Source organism: Phacochoerus africanus, chromosome 15, assembly GCF_016906955.1.
Source record: "Phacochoerus africanus isolate WHEZ1 chromosome 15, ROS_Pafr_v1, whole genome shotgun sequence".
Taxonomy (NCBI): domain Eukaryota; kingdom Metazoa; phylum Chordata; class Mammalia; order Artiodactyla; family Suidae; genus Phacochoerus; species Phacochoerus africanus.
The window spans coordinates 42,957,270-42,977,867 of NC_062558.1; the positions used below are offsets into that span (position 1 = coordinate 42,957,270).

Genomic DNA, 20,598 nt, shown 5'->3' on the forward strand with positions numbered 1-20,598 from the left:
TTGGGTACTATGATAACACTTGAGAAATTTTACCTATAAGCCTTTGGAACAATAAAGTTTTCCCCTAGAGATATTGTGATACCCAGTTTCCTTCATCTAACTTATGAAAGGACTAGTAGGCTTAATAACATCAGATAGTGTCCTGCTCACAATATACCTACTTAGCTTAGGAAAGCAAGTTTTTTCTAATCATTAGATTAAGAAGCCTAAGACCAGCATATATTTTAAGTAACGAGACAATGATTTTGACAAACATATTTTAAGTTAATAAGTCTGGAAAGAACAGTGTTATGAAGAAATGATATTTATACTGCATTTATATAGGAAACATTCAGAAAGTTCTCATTACTTTGAGTTTGTTCCTTCCAAATGATTTCTGTAGATCTCTAGAAATGTACAATCATAAATTATCATAAATCAAAGTCTAGCCTTAGAGAATGTGTTATCGTTAATTATGGAGACCATCTCCAATGTTACATTTATCATTTATTTCCAATAAATAGACATCATCTGGATTACAATATATTTTAGTGACTTGTTTTAATTTTATGTCTTATGAGTTGGGTTCAAATTGCAAACCTAAATTGATTAACCTATAATCAAAGCAGTTATATTGTTTTAAATATATCCTTTCTGATATATTTGAAGCCAGTCTATTCCCCCTAACTGCTTCAGGTCACAACCAACCAACCACTGTATTTAGGAGTATAAGAAAACAAAGTTTCACATACTGTTCCTTAAAGTCTATTTAAAGACAATTATAAGCAGAGAGGAAAAAATGTGTCTGATTTCAAGAAAAATATGATAGCTTCATTTAAACAACTCATTCAAGACTCTTCTGATTATGGTATAGCTAACACAATGTCAGAGAACATATACAAGATACTGAATTAAACAGAAATGATAATAAATCCCTTGATTTCCCTTCTTTATGGGAAAAGAGACAAATGTTCCTAAGGTTCCGAGTTTCAAATCACAAGGTTCTCCTTAATACAGCTTTAAAAACACATTCGGATTCCCACATTGGTACAAACGATTTCACATATAGGTTATTTCTTTTATATGAAATATTAAACACAAATTCCCTTTTAATTTTGCCACTTTTATTTCTTTTCTCTCCTTCAGAAAAGTGTTTCAAAATAAAGTAGGTATGGTTTTCTAAATAGAATTTTCTTGTTCATAGGTATATTCTCCAAGTAACTAATGGCCAACTTTTACAATTGGTATAGATATAAGCATTGTTTGGAGCATAGATTATTCAGGCACATTTCATGATAAATTCCTTGCAACACATTTGAAAGGTAAATTGTCAAAATCCTTATTCTCATTTCTCTTGCCTGGAAAAGGGAAGACCTCTGTTAAATTAATGGTAGACAGCTTAACATCACTCTGAATCTTGTCCATGGTCCAATCAAGAGTGATCAGAATTTAAAACTGTGCATCTAATATTTCAGATATACAGCTTCAAGATGAGAATTTTACAAATTTTGGTATTCAACATCCCATTATGCTTTCTTCTCTAGGTTAAAGGTAAAAGAGATGTTTTGACAGGGATTCATGTGGTTCTTGGTGAAGACTCTGGCCCACCAGGTAAGCCAGCTTATGGGCATAATGACAAGGAGCAGGAACTCTGATGACACCCTTTAGGAAAGAAGGAAAAAAAATTTTTTTTTACCTTTATGTCTACTTTCCATAAATTTGAAGTTTTCATGGATATCCAGAGTTTCCTGGTGGCCTAACAGTTAAGGATTCAGCGTTGTCACTGCTGTGGCTCAGGTTCAATCCCTGGCCCAGACTCTTCTGCATGCCATGGGCATGGCCAATAAAAAATGTCATAGATAAACAAGGTTCATTTTTGTAGATTCAATTTTGAACAATTTTATAGATCTAAAGGAAAACCAGTATCAAGATACTTACTATAGCCGTGGTGGAAAACCGTATGGAGGTTCCTTAAAACACTAAAAATAGTTACCATAGGATACAGCAATCCTACTCCTGGGCATATATCCAGAAGAGATGAAAGCACTAATTCAAAAAGATACAGGCACCCATTGGGCTTCCAGTGTGGCTCACAGCAAAAAGATACGTGCACCCAAATGTTCATAGCAGCACTATTTACAATACCCAAGACCTGAAAGGAACTAAATGTCCGTCAACAGATGAATGCACAAAGATATGGCATGTGTGTACATAACAGACTATTTTGCAGCCATAAAGAATGAAATAAGGGAGTTCTCTTGTACACAGTAGGCTCAGGATCTGGCATTATCACTACAGGGGCTTGGGTTACTATTGTGATATGGGTTCAATCCCTGGTCCTGGAACTTTCACATGCCGCAGGCTTAGTCAAAAAAAAAAAAAGAAAGAAAGCCATTTGCAGCAATATGGATGGACCTATATAGATTATCATACAAACTGAAGCAAGTCAGAAAGACAAATATGTGATATTACTTATATATGGAATCTAAAAATATAGTACAAATGAACTTATTTACAAAGCAGAAATAGACTCACAGACATAGAAAACAAATCTGTAGTTACCAAAGGGTAAAGGGCAGGAGGGAGAGGTAAATTAGGAGTGTGGAATTAACAGATGCATACTACCAAATTCAAGAGGGAAAAAATACTTACCGAAAAATTGTAATACATGTGGCATAGTTTGTAAGTTAGACTCTGTACTGCATCTGGGCTCAAGTAAAGCGTGTCATGGATGACATTATAATGAGTGGGAGAGACAGTACCTTCTTTCACAAACTGGCTTACAATAAAAAAATCATACCTGGAATTATAGAACATGTTGGTATCAAGCTTATTTTAGAAGAAAAATAATGTTGCACACTTAGTTTCTGAAGTAACATTAACTTACAGAATTCATCCTACAGAGTTTCCTTTATACTTAGAAGCCTGGCTAACTGTTGAGCAATGATTTCGCTAATGCCAATCTACAAAGGACAGTGAAATCACATATACAATAATGCTCATGGGATTTAACTCAAAAGCATATGCACTGATGCCTAGAAGCAGAAAATATTAAATTAGCACATTGGACACAGTCATTGGTAATTTGATTCAGAGATGCAGGGATGAATACTTCCCATCTTTTCCTGAGAATCACCTAAATATATTCAGACTCCCTAAAAAATATAACTGGTCAGGTTAACCAATTTATTGCAAATATTGAATGTTGATATCACTTTATGTTATGCTTTATGTTTATCACTTTTCATTTGCTTTGTTTTCTTCAATCCTTTCCTGCCTTCTACTAGAAGAATCAATTATTTCTGCCTTTCTTCAAATTTAGTTCATTTCTACCTATTAAAATAGGTAGAAATATCTTATTTCTCACTATGGTTTTTTTTTGGGGGGGTGGTCTTTTTAGGGCCACACCTGTGACATATGGAAGTTCCCAGGCTAGGGGTCGAATCAGAGCTGCAGCTGCCAGCCTACACCACAGCCACAGCAACGTGGGATCCGAGCTGCATCTGCGACCTACACCACAGCTCAGGACAATACCAGGTGTTTAACCCACTGAGCAAGGCCAGGGATCGAACCCTCATCCTCATGGATGCTAGTTGGGTTTGTTACTGCTGAGCCTCAACAGGAACTCCCTCTGGCTGTGGTTTTTGCATAACTTTATCATTTGCATAATTCACTTGACAAGTCTAAAGTTAACCAGAAGTTCTAGCCCTCTTCCTAACAATGGACTAATCTTAGAATGATAAATATGGAGTTCCTGTTGTGGCTCAGTGGTAACAAACCCAACTAGTATCCATGAGGATGAGGGTTCGATCCCTGGCCTCACTCAGTGGGTTTAAAGGATCCAGCTGTGAGCTGTGATCTAGGTGGAAGACATAGCTTGGATCTGGCATTTATGTGGCTATGGTGTGGGCCAGTAGCTGCAGCTCTGATTCGACCACTAGCTTGGGAACTTCGCTAGCGCAGCCCTTAAAAAAAAAAAAAAAAAAAAAAAAGAAAGAAAGAAAGAAAAATATATTTGTCTATTTTTAAAATTCTGAGAAACAAAATGATTGAAGACAGAAAAAGCTATCATTTTTAACCTTCTTTAGGTCAGCTTTTTCTCTTCCAAATCACACAAACCTTAAAAAGTTCTATTATTCTATAAAAAGGAATTTTTAAAGAAAAGTTGGCTTACCACTCTGTCCTGGTCACCTCTAAATCAATAACTGTTCCTGGAGGTGGATTAAGTGTTCCATTTTCAGGTTTTTTAAGAAAAAATCTGGTGTTTATTCGTTTCTTCACCACGATGAAAGTTAGTCTGACACTTAAAAGATTATGATCAGTGTCACTGTTTGCTCTGCATTATCTCAGAAGCATTCTGAGTGTTGAAAATAACCCACACATAGGAGCCATTAAAAGGAATCTACAGGTGGCAACTCTCTACACACCCCAACTTTACTGTCTTAGCTCCACAAGCCTGATTTATGCAGTAAAGGAGGAGGTTTCTATTCATATCATTCCATTCAGATCCTAGGGAAAAGGTCCTTTCCTCCCAAGGTCAGAATTACTGGTACTGTCTGTGCTGGGCACCAGGCTTCAATGACAAACAGATGAGGCCAAAGAAGGGAACTGAGACATACATGACTCCAGGATAAAGGAGCTGGATAAGTACAAACCATTGACAGGCTATGTTCATGGGTTTAGGAATATCTGGGATTAACAAATCTTCCTCTAGCCTGGCTTGGAGGGAGAGCAGAAAAAGAGAAAGATTCATGGGGTTCCAGATGATGAGCTACTGCAAGGCTCCAACTCTTTCTCCTCTGACTTGGGCCTGGAACACCCTTTGTATAAGGGTAGAAGGGTCTGTTTTCTCCCCACTCATCTACTGAAGCCCTCTGTATCTAGTTCTCCAATTCACACATCACAATTATTGCAGATATTCCCCCTACCTCAGAAACTAAAATGTAAAGCTTACAGAATTTGCACTTTACAGTTCATATACCTACTTTTGTCCTCTGCAAACATCTTCTAAGTAGGACTCCATCTGTTTTAGTTCTTCGTCAATCAATGCTTGAAGCTGTCCATCTCCCACTCCATCTCGATACACAATAATAGAATATGGCAGAGATGAATGTTGTTCATACCAGAATTTCAGGGCATCTGAAGGGAAGTCAGAAACACATGTAAACTCTAACCTTGGAACAAAGGGGCCACTATTTTTGACAACTTCTAGGTTCATCTGTCAACATGGTAGCTTTCTGGACACTACTTAAGTCCTCAGTCTAGTCCATACAAGAGTATGTTTTAAGCCAGATTATTCTTTGTTGTGGTCAGGGGCAGGGGGTGTTGCTGTCCCATGCATGGTGAGACATTTAACAGCATCCCTAAACCTCTGTCCATTCGACCAGATGCAGAAAGCACTCCTATCCCTGTTGTGACAACCAAAAGTGTCTTCACTCATTGCCAAATATACCCCCCTGGGGGGGAGGGGAGAGGGACAGACACTGCTATCTCCATGGATATTGACTCAAGCCCTGCAACCTCCACCAGACACTGACTGTGCAAGCAGGTCGTCAGCCCCTTCACAAGCTCCTGCCCTGACTGCTGGACAATACACTGAGAGAACCACCTGTTTGGAGAAAAATGAGCCATTAGTTTGGAAAACAAGATTGATTCAGAAAATGATGACATTAATCTATGACCCCCCCACCCCCCAAAAAATACACTTATCAGTAGCTGAGGGTCCAATTAAAGATCTATTGTTTCATCCCCCTGCAGAGATCCTAGTATTACTCTCGTCTGATACCTTAGGCATTTTGTAACACAGAATGGAAATATTAACTACAGATTCTACATGCTTTGAATACATGTGACTCAATATTGTTTCAGTACCTGGGGTATGCCACAAGGTGCAAACCTGATGTTTCTCTGGAGACTCCTGCTTCCAGGTCATCAATGTCTTAAACAATGGTTTATCCAAGTCAGTCTGCTTGGATGGAGAAGTTTGCTTCAAAAAAGTAATAGCTATTGTGACCACTGTTCAGCCTACCAAGTAAAATCACCGGTTTGTCTAGAGGTTCTATCCCCTGGCTGCATTTTTGTTTACTTCAGAGTGTGAGGATGATCTGACATGGTCTGATGTATGTTTGTCTCTTTCTCTGAATTTGTACTTCAGTGGATGGGATCAGACATTTTGGCTCTACATTTTCACCACCGCATTCTTAGTATTTACACATAGCAAGTGCTCAAAAATATCTATTGAATGACTGCAAGCTTAACTGTTTCCCTATTATCACAACATTTTCTACTAAAAAAAAAGCAGAGTAAATCCATGTTACTGCATTAAGATAGAGTATGACTGGAAAACAAAGATGGATCATCCTTAAAGGATAGTCTGGAATTATACCCTCATGGGCCACAAACACCACTGAACATGGTGATGATTTGTGACTGTCCCACATACCACAGTGAACAAGGGAAGAGTATGTAAACCCATCTGTACATGGGTTTTATGTTCTACCCAAGTACAGAAGATAAAAGGCCCCTGGAGAAAAGGAGAATGATGGGATATAGAAGCATATCTCCTTATTTGAGTACACATTAAATACAGATATATCAAGACAAGATCTTATACCCATGGGCCACTGCTTATGTTCCCATATGTGTCTTCACCCTAGGTGCTTCCTGGTGTGTCCCTATGGAGAGATTCACTAATCAAAGCCTATGGTTGGCAGAATTCTACCTGTACTCATCCCGAGAACATGTAGACATTGTGCCCCTATGTGGTACAGCTGACTTTAGGAAAAGGTGAATCTCCAGACGGACTGTATATAACCTCATGAACTTCTTTAAAATCAAAGTTTTCATTGGCTGATGGCAGAAGAGGAAGACTGAGAGATTCAAAACAGAACAAGGACTCAGTGTGAACTGGCAGGTTAAAAGATGGAGGGGAGACAGCTAGAAGGCTGAAAGGAATGTGGGCAAAACTCTAGGAGCCAAAACTAGCCTGTGGATGACAGCCAGAAAGGAAGTGGGCTCCTTTGTTTTACAATCACAAGAAAGTCAACACTGCCGCATAGATGTTGCTGGGAAGAGGATCCTAAATCTCCAGGTGAGAATGTGGTTTGGGCAACACTTTAATCTCAGCCTTCCTTATAAGGCCCTGAGAGCCATATAGTGCCCAACATCTGACCTACAGAACTGTCCATGGGCACGTGGGTGTTGTCTTAAGCTGCCACATTTGAAGTCCTTGTTTGGCAGCAACAGAGAATGATCAGAGGCTTCCATGCAAAATGTCCTGGGAGCTTAACTTTGCCAGAAGTTCAGGAGAGCACATCACTAAGAACAACCTGTATGTGGACCTCGGCCAACAATTGTGGGTTAGGTCCACCTCTCCTATTAGGCCTCTAGGTGCTCCCCACTGAGTCTGCCAAAGCTTACTCACTGCGTCAAGTCTGAATCAATGCTTGCCACAAATCCTGCAACTGACTTCTGTCGATGTACAATATCGTGGAAACAATCAATACCAACGAACATTGCGTTCTGCAACTTAAATTTTAAACAGTTAGGGAACAGTTAGAATGGAGCAAAAAGCAAATTTTCAATTAAATAGGACCTTAACATTCTACTAAAGACAAATGAAAGCAAGAGAAGGCAACAAAATTCCCACGTACTCCTATATCCACTGTCCAGAGGGCACCTCCCAGCTTGCAGTTCATCTGCTGGGCAATCTTTGTAGCAATGGTCAACAGCGTCCTGGGTTTCCCTAAGGTCCTTCTCAACACGCACTGGCTTGGAATTGGGCAATAGATACAGAGGTGTCTTTTTATGCCATCATAAATTTCTTTATTGTCAGTGGGCAGCAGGAAAAGGACCTTGAAAAAAGCAAATGTGAAATTCCCCAAGATGCAAGAACACAATGATGTGAGAAATGAATGCCATGTCAAGAAAGCTATATAGGTGGAATACTGATAAAGTAGACTGTATTTATTAAGTGTCTCTCTGAATCCATGAGGGTGAAGGGTGTAAAAATCACACCGCATTAATGATTGTAAGTGTGAATGTAAGAAAGAGACAGGCTGCAGTTGACAGGTGTTTGGCAGTATGCATCAATCCCTTCAACTTGCAAAACTCTCTATGGTCTCAGTTATTCCATTTCCAGGAGTTGATCATGAAGTCGATATGGATGGGTAAAAATATAGACTGAACTATCCCATCATCAGGACAGTCACCATCAATGGGATGATCACTCTGTATGGGGCACTTGCCAAACATTTTACTTGATTCTGTTAATTCTCAACAACCTACTAAGAAATAATATTATCTCCATTTCACACACATACCCCCAACTGAGCAAACAAACTTGGGGACTGTTATGGAAACTGTCTGATGTAATAAGGAGAAGAGAAGTTTCCAAACACTCACCAGGACCTCCAGTAGGACACTGGGCAGTTAGGAAGAGAGATTACCACTTGGCTTGTTTCTGACTAATGGGAAAAAAAAATCAATATATTCTTTTTAACATAATGATGCCTATAGGAAGTCTTTGGCAGACATTCTTAATATCAGATCAGGACAATTCTTTTCTCATTGTAGATTAAGCGAGTTTTCCTTTTCTTCACATGAAAGGGTATGGGATTTATTAAATGCATGACCTGCTTGGATTAAGAAATATTCACACTATAATTCATCACACTGACCAGTTAGTTTTTAGAAAAATATAAACCTATTTCAAATTCTCAAATTTACTGGCTCACCCTAGCTCATGGTGTCCTCCTAATATTTCTTTAACCTCCAGCAAATCTATAATAATGAGCTCTACTTGTTCCTAATGTCTTTGAGCCTTACTCTTTTCCTTATTCTTGACAGTACCAAATTTTAACATTTCCAAAGCTTTAGATTTGCAGGTTATTCTCTATTTAGTTTCTCATTTTATTGTCAATTTATTTCTACTTTATTTTGGTTGACTTGGTTCTCGGTGCATTAAAATCCAGACTTCATTCCCAGTGTATTCATTAAGGACTATAGGTCTTCTTATTTCTAGTTTGCTGTATTACCCACGTTTTGATGCCTAGTACTTCTGCAACCCCCTGGTTCTAGGAGTTAAAATTTTTTCCATTATTCTCTCCAATATTGTTGTTACTTAAAAAATAATGGTTTCTTCAAATGTGTGTAGTTTAATGACTTTTTGTTGTAATGTACTATGATTAATGTGTGTGGTCAGTAGGATCCTGATCCTTCATTATTGCCTAGACAAAGACAAACTTATAGATGCACTTTTAAAAAGCACCTAAACTTTTGGGTCCATATTTTATAAACACATATACACTACATGTGTCTCTCTAAATATATATATGTAAATATATAAAAATATGTATATATTTAAGTTAGTAGGTCATCCGTTTAGGTATAAGGTTAAAGTCTTCTAGACTCTATTGTTTTAATCTGCTGATCTGAGTTTCCTGAGAATGGTCAGCAAATATCACCTCCTAAAATTTCAGCTTCTGAAATAGCATGGACCTGTGTCTTCTTAAGAGCTATTCAAGCTGATGAAGATATAGAAACATGCCTGTTTAAGGCTCATCCAGTTTAACAAGGCAATAAAGCATTATAAGGTTAAGAGAAGAGCAAAGTAGAGAACCAGAGACATGATCCCAGCAACCAGGCCGCATTCTCCTGAGGTATCTGCTCATTCCAGTAAACACAGTTGAGGGTCAGGAGGCTCAGAAAAGACTGATAGCCTCTTCTCAAAGAGGGAGGACAGAAATTAAAGACCAGGTCCTGCCAAGGAAAGGGTACATGAGCTAAATCTTCAGCCTATGACTCTAAACAGAGTAGATTTAGAACACTATGCATTGAGAGCCATGAAGTTATGGGCATGTTCCAGCTGATGGTGGGTATGCACCTTGGTACAACTAAGGTACAGCTAAATCTGATTAGCAGCATCTAATGACATAGAACATTCTACTTCCAGGTACATCCTCAACAGAAATAAATACATAAGTGCACAAAAAATACGTACAAAAGTAGTCCTGACAGTGCTATAAAGTAATAGCAAAACTACAGACATCCTGAATGTTTGACAATAGGATGCATTAAGTTAAAAACAATGGGGTACCATACACAGCAAGAGAACAAAAAAACTACAGCCACGGCCAACAAAGATAAACCTCAGTGCTGAGCCAAAGAAAAACAGACACAAGACTACAAGTGTATGGCTCTTGAACTTTACCTAAAGAACAGGCAACATTAAGCCATGCTAATAAGAAGGCAGGGAAGTAGTTTCATTTGTAGGATAATGAGTACAATGGGACAAAGTGAGCATCCAATGAGATTAAAAGATTATGACCCATTAAATTAGAATCCATGAGTCCATGTTTACCTAAGTAAGAATGAAGAGCTCTCCTTATAATAAAATACCAACTAATATATATAGAAGGAATGTTGAAAGCATTGATATCACCATTTGATGAGCATATTAACAATGGTTTCAGGCAAGAATACTCAATGGATGTCAAAATTAGTAGTGAAACTTCAATGAGAAACAGGATATTTGCATAATTTTAAAGCATCTTCCCATAATAAATTTAATCAATTACAAAGGGATAAAACAGTAACTTTACAATGGTGAAAACTACCAGACCTCGACTTAATCTAATGATCAAAGTAAATTGATCAGTTAAATCAACATCACGGACTTCCTGTTATGATAGACTTAGTAAACCATGGAATACTTCTGTAATATTCTGCAAGGATGCATGACCTGGGGGTTCTCTTATGGTGCAGCAGGTTGAATTCAGTGTTGTCCCTGAAGTGGCTTGGGTCACTGCTGTGGTATAGGTTCGATCCCTAGCCTGGGAACTTTCATATGCTGCGGGGTGCAGTCCCCCTCTCACCTCACCCTCTCCCAAAAAGAAGTTGGTTCAGTAATTCAGATACAACATAGTGACAGCTTGATCTAAGACATCCAATGGGAGAAAGGCAAAATCTCAAGAGAAATACCAGACAAAAGAAAGAACACTTACTGGAAGAGAATAGATCATAGACTTTGCAGGTTACAGCTGGAGAAAGAAATGATAAATGTGTGACTACCAAAATTCATATTACTTTATATTTGTATGGTATCTTTCAGTTTGATACTTAAGAGTCCCCAAGCCTGAAAGAATGAACATAACATGGTGATATTAAGTAGTAGATAAAATCCCAAAGTCTGTATTCAGCTACATTATAGGGATAAATTTGTATTTTTTTGGCTGGTTTAGGAAACCAATGGCAACATCCAAATTCTAATAAACAGAAAAATGCAGCTCGTTCACCAAGGGTGGTGCACACATCAAATAGACACTTACCATCTGTGGTTTTGGTGAAGCATGTTTTTCTAAGGTGCTTATAAAAGATTCGACTGTATTATCTGCTTCAAGCCTAGAAAATAAGTCGTCTATATTTCAAAAGTAGTGAAGAGTGAAACGTAATATTTTATACAGCCCATGAAACATAAAACAAGATAGTGTCAAGATAAGCATTCAGTTGAAAGTTTTTATTTTTTAATTTAATTTTATTTTTTGTACTTTTTAGAGCCGCACCTGTAGCGTATAGAGGTTCCCAGGCTAGGGAGTCAAATCGTAGCTGCAGCTGCTGGCCTACACCATGGCCATGACAACTCAGGGTCCAAGCCATGTCTTCGACCTATGCCACACCTTGTAGCAATGCCAGATCCTTAACCTACTAAGTGAGACCAGGGATGGAACCTTTGTCCTCATGATTATTAGCCAGGTTCAATATCACTGAGCCACAATAGGAACTCCTCAGTTGAAAGTTTTTTAAGACCAAAACAAGATCAATTTTTGGAAACAAGACTAGAAACTATTTATTACTATCCCCTGTCCATTCACAACGAGTTGCTACCCTCATGTCTTCAAGATATAGCCCAATAACCACAAATTCACAGATCACAATAGCCTATTTTAATACATGCAGGCTAGAGCAGACTACTTTTTTGCTTACATACTTGCAGAGTTTGGATAACGTGGTAGATTCCTACAGTTTAAGAAGTTTTTCCCCGGGAGTTCCTGCTGTTGTACAGTGGGGTAGCAATCCTGCTTGTCTTTGTGGAGGCACTGGTTTGATCCCTAGCCTAGCACAGTGGGTTAAGGATGCAGTGTTGCTGCAGCTGTGGCATAGGCCACAGCCGAGGCTCAGATTCGATCCCTGACCTGGGAACTTCCATATGCCCCGGGTGCAGCCCAAAAAATTTTTTTCCACTTTCGAATTGCCAGCAACCCATTTTAAAATCATAAATAACTTCTGCTCTACTTACAATTTTGCATTTCTGAGAGTTATGCCCATTTTCGGTGTGACTTGCTGTAGATTCTGGTGTAAGGTAAGGGCTGATCCATAATCTCCCTTAGTATAGATTATTAGCCAATGATCCAGTGAAATCGCTCTAAGTAAGGGTACATCCCTTGTAATTTTTGACCAATCTGCGTTATGGTTGTCAAACTGAAAGATAATTCCAAGACATGGTATAAAAAATTTTTCCTTTCCTTTTTTTTTTTTTAAGGGCTGTACCCACAGCATATGGAGGTTCCCAGGCTAGGGATCAAATCGGAGCTGCAGCTGCTGGCCTACAGCACAGCTACAGTAACACGGGATCTGAGCCACCTCCGCCACCTACACCATAGCTCACAGTAAAACTGGATCCTTAACCCATTGAACGAGGCTAGGGATTGAACCCACATCCTCATGAATACTAGTTGGATTTGTTACTGCTGGGCCACAGTGAGAACTCCTAAAATTTCATTTTTAAAAAAACAAAGAGTTCTTTTGTGGTGCAGCAGGTTAAGGATCTGGCATTGTTACTGCTGTGGCGCAGGTTTGTTCCCTGGCCTGGGAACCTCCACATGCTGCAGGCGTGACCAAAGAAAAATTAAGAAATGAACAAACCACTTGGCTTTCTACTGTCATTATGATGCTTATTCAAAATGCTAAAGGATAAGAACAGGTGACATAAAGAGTTCCTATCGTGGTGCAGTGGAAACGAATCCGACTAGGAACTATGAGGTTGCGGGTTCGATCCCTGGCCTCGCTCAGTAGATTAAGGATCTGATATTTGCCATGAGCTGTGGTGTATGTCACAGATGTGGCTTAGATATGGTGTTGCTGTGGCTGTGGTGTAGGCCAGAGGCTACAGCTCCGATTAGACCCCTAGCCTGGGAACCTCCATATGCCGTAGGTGCGGCCCTAAAAAAAGCAAAAAGACACACACACACAAAAAAAAGCACAGTTAACATAAGACTGCATGTGACAGATATTCAAAGTGCATGGATCTATGAAATCATAAACAATGGAGATGATAAGAGTATGGGTAGAATTAAACATTGAATTAAAAAAGCAATCCAGGGAAATCTATGTACATTGTAGCCTTTGGCATCTGGTCTAACATGTTAGTTTTCCTTACGATATAGGATAGTAACACTGGAATTCTACCATGGGTTGTTTGGGGTTATTTCAATTTCAGGTACTAGACTCTTAAGGATATATTTGGAAGGTCATTTTGCCATGAGACAGGGTACACAATACTAATAAAGGTATAATGTAGAGTTTACTATATTCCAAGCACATTACATGCATTCTTATTGAACATTAGCTTGTCTTCTCACAGAGAAAGGACAAGTAGTCTGAAAAGATCATAGTTATTGACATGTTTGAGTTAGTTCCTCTTTGGGTTATTACTAACTTGACCAAACTCTGACATGACAAGTTGAATGCTATCTTACCATTCGTCTTCCTTGGTGAATTCTCACTTCTCGCAAAGTTCTTCCAGAGAGGGCCAAGAACTTGGTCTTAAGTTCCAAATTCCAGTCTTGAAGCTCTTTTTGCACAGTCTTATTTCTGAAAGAAAAAAAAAAATACTTCCACATGATCAAACATAAGAAAATAACTTAAGGCAATTATCCATTTGTGGAACACAAGTCAATATTCCTCTCATCTAAAGTTCCTTATTGCTGGTCATTTGTGTTGAGATGCTACAGATAAACTTCCCTAAAACTCTGAAACAATCTTGTCTTTGTTCCTTACCTTTATCCAGGCACTTGGAATCTATTTCATTCTCACCCCCTCTAGAACTCCTCTACCATTACAATGACAGGAAAAAATAGAGTTGCACTTCCCCCCAAAAAAATTAGCATTTTCTTCCAAGTTGTTACTTTTTTTTTTGTCTTTTTGCTATTTCTTGGGCCGCTCCCACGGCATATGGAGGTTCCCAGGCTAGGAGTCGAATGGGAGCTGCAGCCACCGGCCTACGCCAGAGCCACAGCAACGGGGGATCCGAGCCGCGTCTGCAACCTACAGACCTACACCACAGCTCACGGCAACGCCAGATCGTTAACCCATTGAGCAAGGGCAGGGATCGAACCCGCAACCTCATGGTTCCTAGTCGGATTCGTTAACCACTGCGCCACGACGGGAACTCCCAAGTTGTTACTTTTTAATTAAAGAATCTGGGATGCCAAATGATCTGATCAGGTCTACACACACACACACACACACACACCTGAAAATAGCACTTACCTTCTTAAATCATCTATGAGTTGTAGCAACTTATACTGCCTTTCTTTTGGATTCATCCTCATGTGGTTGGACAAGTCTCTCATCATTCCATAGTCTTTACGCATATCATCCGTTAAGCCTTTAAAAAAATAATCCATGAGTTCCCATTGTGGCTCAGTGGGTTAACAACCAAACTAGTTTACTACATGAGGGTGTGGGTTCAATCCCCGGCCTTGCTCAGTGGGTTAAGGATCCAGCATTGCTGTGAGCTGTGGTGAGGGTCGCAGACACAGCTCAGATCCCACTTCACTGTGGCTGTGGTATAGGCTGGCCACTACAGATCCAATTTGACCCCTAGCCTGGGAACTTCCGTATACCACAGGTGTGGCCCTAAAAAGAAAATTAAAAATTAAAAAAAAAATCCAGAAGATAATAGCAAAACAAGCAAGAATAGATTTCTATTAGAGAAGACTTATCTGTTGTACCTGGAAGAAGAAAATCACAACACAGCTCTGGGGATGTGTGGAGTCTTGTGAAAAGCTTGTAAAGTAATACCAGTGACTTTAAAGAAGGGCTGTCTTCTGTGAAGATGGCATAAATCCTCAGTACCTGTGAGGTGGCATAGCTCAGGAACCAGCATTATAGGTTGATGGAGTGTGTCCTGTAGGCTCTTCTTCCGTTTGCCCTTGGTGATCAAAAGTGGCTGATTGAAGGTAGTGACCACCGTACCATACCGCTGTTTAATAGAAGAACAAACAGTGGCCCGACTATTAGCAAAACCTTAGTAACATCACATAAATAGGTACAAAAGTGCATTTTTTGGATCGCAAATGGAGGCCCAGGGGTGTAGGCATATTGTTTCCCTGAGCTTAAGAAGGCACTAAGAATACTCTTAATATTCTCTTAATTTGATGTTCCAGGGATCACTTATAAACATAGATGGCCAAGGAGAGTAGAATGTCCACAAAACATTGTAATGGAATCATTGTGCTACCCTTTTTGTTATAAATGTAGATAGGTGCAAGACTTGGAGTATGTATTTCTCACAGTAATGCCTTGAAAGTTTCTAAAACATATGGAGAAGTTTCAAGAGGATTCCCATACAGGGGGACAAAAAAACCTGGCCACTTTTTAGGCGATTCTAGATCTACTCCCAACATTCTTCCTACTTTATTTCCCCTAAACTCTTAGTCCCTGCTTCCAGTAGGAAAAGGCATCGTCTAAGATGCCATGTACAGAAGTTCCTATCCCTAAGACAGCAAATTCTTTAACAAGGTTCCTTTACTCCCCAACACAAAGTGGAAAATCTTCATAGATCTTCCAAAGCTGTTTATTAGTAAGATCCTCATCAATAACAAATCAACCACAAGAATTCTGGTATCATGTGTCATTTAAGCATCTGAGAACTTGAGAAGGAGTTCCCATCTTGGCACGGAGACTTCAAATCCAGGTTTCATGGCTCTTTTCTTCTGGAGGTGGGCTACTACCTTTTTTTTTTTTTTTTTTTTCCTGTGAGTACTTCTTTATTAGCAAAGAAAGTAACTGTATTCAGACTAGAGACTGCAGAAGGGAACTAACTTGATCCTGCGATTCTAGAACAAACTGCATGATAAGGGATTCTTAAGTTTTCACAGAGTGGCGGGGCGGTGGGGGGGAAGGAGAGAAAATCATTTAAACAGTGTTTCCCAAATTTAGCTACTTTCACAAATATATGCTTGGGAAAAGGGGTTACAAGTTTTCTACAGTGACATTTAAATCTAAACCAAATTAATACACTTGTTCAGGATGCCCCCGACAACCATCTTACATAGCAGAGGGTTATCACATGACCGAAGCACCTGCTCTTGTACCTCTGACCCCTGTAGCACCAACTAAAGACCAGCTATGCTTCACTTTTCATGTGACATCTCTTACATTGGCTGCTCACACCCTTCACACCATTGTTCAACATTTCCTGTGAGACCTGTGACTTGTCAAGGTTCAGGACACTGGGACACAGCAGTGATTCTCAAAGTAGGGTGGTGTGATGTGTGGATAGTGGCCAGGGAGACACATGAAGTGTTAAAAGGCACATTCCAACTACTTATTGACTTTTAACGCTATAGAATTTTGTATTATAAACTCAACAAAATAGCTTTGGGGCAGTAGCAGAAACCCAAGTGGAGACTCACCCAAGGGGGCCTGGGATAAACTTGACTGAGAAACACTGGTGTAGAGGCAGAGAAGTAGCAGCACACAGAGAACACTTAAGAACATGTGCTAGGAGTTCCTGCTGTGGTTCAGCAGAAACAAACCTGACTAGTATCCATGAGGATGCTGGTTTGATCCCTGACCTCACTCAGTGGGTTAAGGATCCAGCCTTGCTATGGTTGTGGTGCAGGTGTGGCTGCAGTTCCAATTCTATCCCTAGCCTGGGAATTTCCATATGCCACAGGTACAGCCCTTTTAAAAAAAAAAAAAAAAAAAAGGCCAAATGTGTGTAAGGAACATCTTTGAGGTCAATGAATCCCAAGCCATAACTTGTCATGTCTTTTGGACCCAAAGGGCCAATCCACAAGAAACCCAAGAGCATCCATCAAACTTCTCAGAATTGTTTGGGGCAAGTTGATCCACTGTTAATATGGAGTCAGAAGAAAAATCTGGTTTTGCCCCCCAAAACTCACCCTACCCCAGTTATTTGGGTTAACATGTTTCAGAATTTTAAGTAAACAGTTGCTACAACTGGGCAAAAGTAGCCCCGGGTCCATCTACCAAGCGCTGTCATTGTCTGCAGTGCCATCCAGCTATCAAGGGGGCTATCAGCTTGGGGTCTGCTCTGTAATTATTTCTGAGTTCCAGTTTACTTCAGGCAAGTGAACAGCTCCCCCTTCTCATGCATGGTTACTAGCTCGGTGCATCCACCTATACTCTCTTTACTGATAAAGAACTGAGGTACCGTTTTGGCTCCTCTGAGGTGTTGCAGATAATCTTGAATCTCATTGGTATCACTGGTGGTGGTGATATCAACAAATTCCAGAAGCCCTTCTTTGAAGGGCAATTGGCTGAGGAGCTCCTGTGTCCTTCTGCAATAGGGGCAGGTGGGTTTGATGAAGACCACAACCTTCGCAGGCTGCATTTTGCTGTTCACAAATGCTTGAGCCATGCTGACAGGCAGCTGCCTCCTGGGAGGAAACCTCAATTGCAGGTACCACTTGGGGGTAAAACCTAGACTACTACTTTTAATTCTCATGCTATTGTTGCAGATTTTTTTCCCTTAAAGCTCTCCATAATTATTTGAAAGGCAGCTAGGATTCACCCCTGTTCCCCTGTCCTAGAGCCTTCCTAAGGAGGGAGCTTGTGCAGGTATATACATGCATGTGGAATCAGAGCATCATTTTAAGTTTTATCCATGACTCCTACCACCCAGTTTTATCAAAGCCTTTGGACATGCTCTTCCTCCTGTAGAGAACTCTCATCTGCCAAAGCTAGAAAACCAGCCTTACCAATTACCCAGAGTTTATTTTTTGTGAGCACTCAAAGATAGAGAGACCCATGAATTATGAGATCTGGCAACATAACAGACATCATTTCAGATGGTAGTTGGTCATTTTTTTCTTCTTTTTGAACCAAATTCTATAGGGCTGAAACATATATAAATAAGTTCTAATATCTGAAGTCTTGCCATATTTTCTGTCTAACAAAATCCATCTATATGTTTAAAACTACCATAACCACTTCAAAGACTGATAGATAGGGCCATATTGGAGCGAGGGCCATATTGGAGCAATTCAAATACATGGCTAATAGATACATGGATAAAGCCGTAATACCCCAAAAGGAGAATATGTACAAATACATATGTATATGTATCTAAATAAAAGAAACATTTAACTATGTAATATGAAAAAATTATTTTAAGACATATATATGTCTTACATATACATATATATAGATAAATTTTTTTAATGACCATACCTGTAGTATATGGAAGTTCCCAGGCTAGGGGTCCAATTAGAGATTCAAATGAGGCCTAAGCCACAACCATAGCAACACCAGATCGAAGCCACACTTGCAACCTATGACACAGCTTGTGGTAACACCAGATCCTTAACCCACTGAGGCCAGGGATTGAACCCGTGTCTTCAGAGAGAAAACACTGGGTCCTTAACCCACCAAGTCACAATGGGAACTCTATAAGACTTAAATATATTTAAAGAAATAAAATCTCATACCTCCCTGTAGTAGTCTACAAAGGAGATTTCACTCCCATCCGATTTTATAAATTTAGACCTGGGAGACATCTTCCAAGCGATATCATCTACCCTGTAGGTCTTGTTGTTATACCTGTGGAATAATTGCAATATATGGTATTGTTCCTGACTTTCTTATTGCACTGAACTATGTAAGAAAGTTTATTTCTTTCTTTAGCTTTTTTTTAGGGCTGCACCCTCAGCATATGGAAGTTCCCAGGCTAGGGGTTGAATCAGAGCTGTAGCTACTGGCCTACACCACAGCCATGGCAACGCAGGATCTGAGCCATGTCTGGGGGTCTAATTGGAGCTACTGCTGCCAGCCTATGCCATTAGCCACAGCCACGGCAGATCCAAGCCGCGTCTGGGACCTACGCCACAGCTCGAAGCAATGCCAGATCCTTAACCCATTGAGCAAGGCCAGGGATCGAACCCAAAACCTCATGGTTCCTAGTTGGATTCACTTCCACTGCACCACAACTGAACTCCAAGTCCAAATTATTTCTTTTGGCATTATTTGTGGTTTTGGTGTCTCACCTAATAAGATTTTTTCCTACCTCAAAGTCAAGAAGATTTATTCTTCTAAGAACCTTATATTTTTACTTCTTACATTTAGGTTTATTTTGAGTTAGTTAAATTTGAGTTAATTTTGTGTATCCTATGAGGAAGGGGCAAGGGAATATCTAGCTATACCAGCAATATTTGTTCAAGACTCTTCTTTCCGATTGAATTGTCTTGATAACCTTATTGAAGCCAGCTAACTCTAAGTGTGAAGGTTAATTTATGGATTCCCTATTCTGCTTCACTGATTAATATGTCTGTCCTTCTGCCAGCATAACGCAATCTTAATTATTGTGGCTTTATAATGTTTGAAATTAGGAGGCAAGATTTCCAAATTTGCTCTTCTTAATATTGGATTTAAGGTTACTTAACCAAAATATTCTCATCAATTTAAAACTCCTGGTGTACAAGGCGATTAAAAATAAAAACTTCAAGTGGAAAATTGCTAGTAGATTATAGTAAGCACCAATTAAAAAAAAAATAGACAGGGAATTCCCATCATGGCTCAGCAGAAGCAAATCTGACTCGCATCCATGAGGACACAGGTTCAATCCCTGGCCTGGCTCAGTGAGTTAAGGATCCAGCATTGCTGTGAGCTGTGGTATAGGCCAGCAGCTACAGCCCCAATTCAACCCCTAGCCTGGGAACCTCCATATGCTATGGGTGTGGCCCTAAAATGACCCCCCCCCCAAAAAAAAGCTAGACACACAGAGAAAAAAAAAATTAGAAGAGGCATACTTTTATGTGCAAGTGAGGGTTCAGAGCCAATGACTCAATTAGCATTAGGAACTGCAGGAACAACAAAGTTTACAATTGACAGATATTCCTCTCACATTCTACATAAAAGATGAGAAAAAGTATCCAATGATTCTTGCTATTTTTTTTTCATGCTATTTCTACTTCTGAATATCAACATGTAATATTATTTTTTAAAAAAAACCCTAGGAACATCTCTAATGGAAAAAAGTCAAAGTGATTGGGTAGGTTTTTAAAAAGCAGACTTACTTTGTAAGAACAGATGACCCAACTAATTTTTTTAAAATTTTCTCCTTGACATCTTTTCCCTCAGCTTTTTCATGAATGCGTGATATTAAATCATAAGCAGTTTCCATTCGGAGCACTTTGTGGATCACATCAGCGCAGAGGGTAAGACCAGTTTCATATGGAAGAACAGAAGTAACATAGCCACACCAGATTTCCAACCTATAAATTAAGTTAGATGTGTGTGTATCAAGATCCCAGCTCTGGGCATAAAGCCAAGTGTTACATGACCTAACCTGTCTAAAACTGACATGTAAGAGTC

At 39.5% G+C, this 20,598-nt stretch overlaps 2 protein-coding genes across 2 annotated transcripts in view; both read right to left on the minus strand.

Moving 5' to 3' along the window:
- Positions 1-521: 521 nt before the first annotated feature.
- Positions 522-20,598, minus strand: part of PIWIL3 (piwi like RNA-mediated gene silencing 3) — a 30,662-nt gene continuing 10,585 nt past the window's right edge. The window contains exons 8-21 of the mRNA XM_047761875.1: positions 20,301-20,498; positions 18,717-18,828; positions 15,115-15,241; positions 14,527-14,644; positions 13,734-13,848; positions 12,275-12,456; positions 11,307-11,379; positions 7,632-7,832; positions 7,403-7,506; positions 5,517-5,587; positions 4,965-5,118; positions 4,154-4,282; positions 2,632-2,779; positions 522-1,641 (exon numbers count right to left, since the gene is read on the minus strand). Of these exons, the coding sequence (XP_047617831.1) occupies positions 1,525-1,641; positions 2,632-2,779; positions 4,154-4,282; positions 4,965-5,118; positions 5,517-5,587; positions 7,403-7,506; positions 7,632-7,832; positions 11,307-11,379; positions 12,275-12,456; positions 13,734-13,848; positions 14,527-14,644; positions 15,115-15,241; positions 18,717-18,828; positions 20,301-20,498 (1,849 nt within the window). The 3' untranslated portion in view covers positions 522-1,524. The remainder of the gene's footprint in view (positions 1,642-2,631; positions 2,780-4,153; positions 4,283-4,964; positions 5,119-5,516; positions 5,588-7,402; positions 7,507-7,631; positions 7,833-11,306; positions 11,380-12,274; positions 12,457-13,733; positions 13,849-14,526; positions 14,645-15,114; positions 15,242-18,716; positions 18,829-20,300; positions 20,499-20,598) is intronic.
- Positions 17,345-17,647, minus strand: LOC125116557 (glutaredoxin-1-like). Its single transcript, XM_047761874.1, has one exon. The coding sequence runs from the start codon at positions 17,645-17,647 to the stop codon at positions 17,345-17,347; it is 303 nt and encodes a 100-aa protein (XP_047617830.1).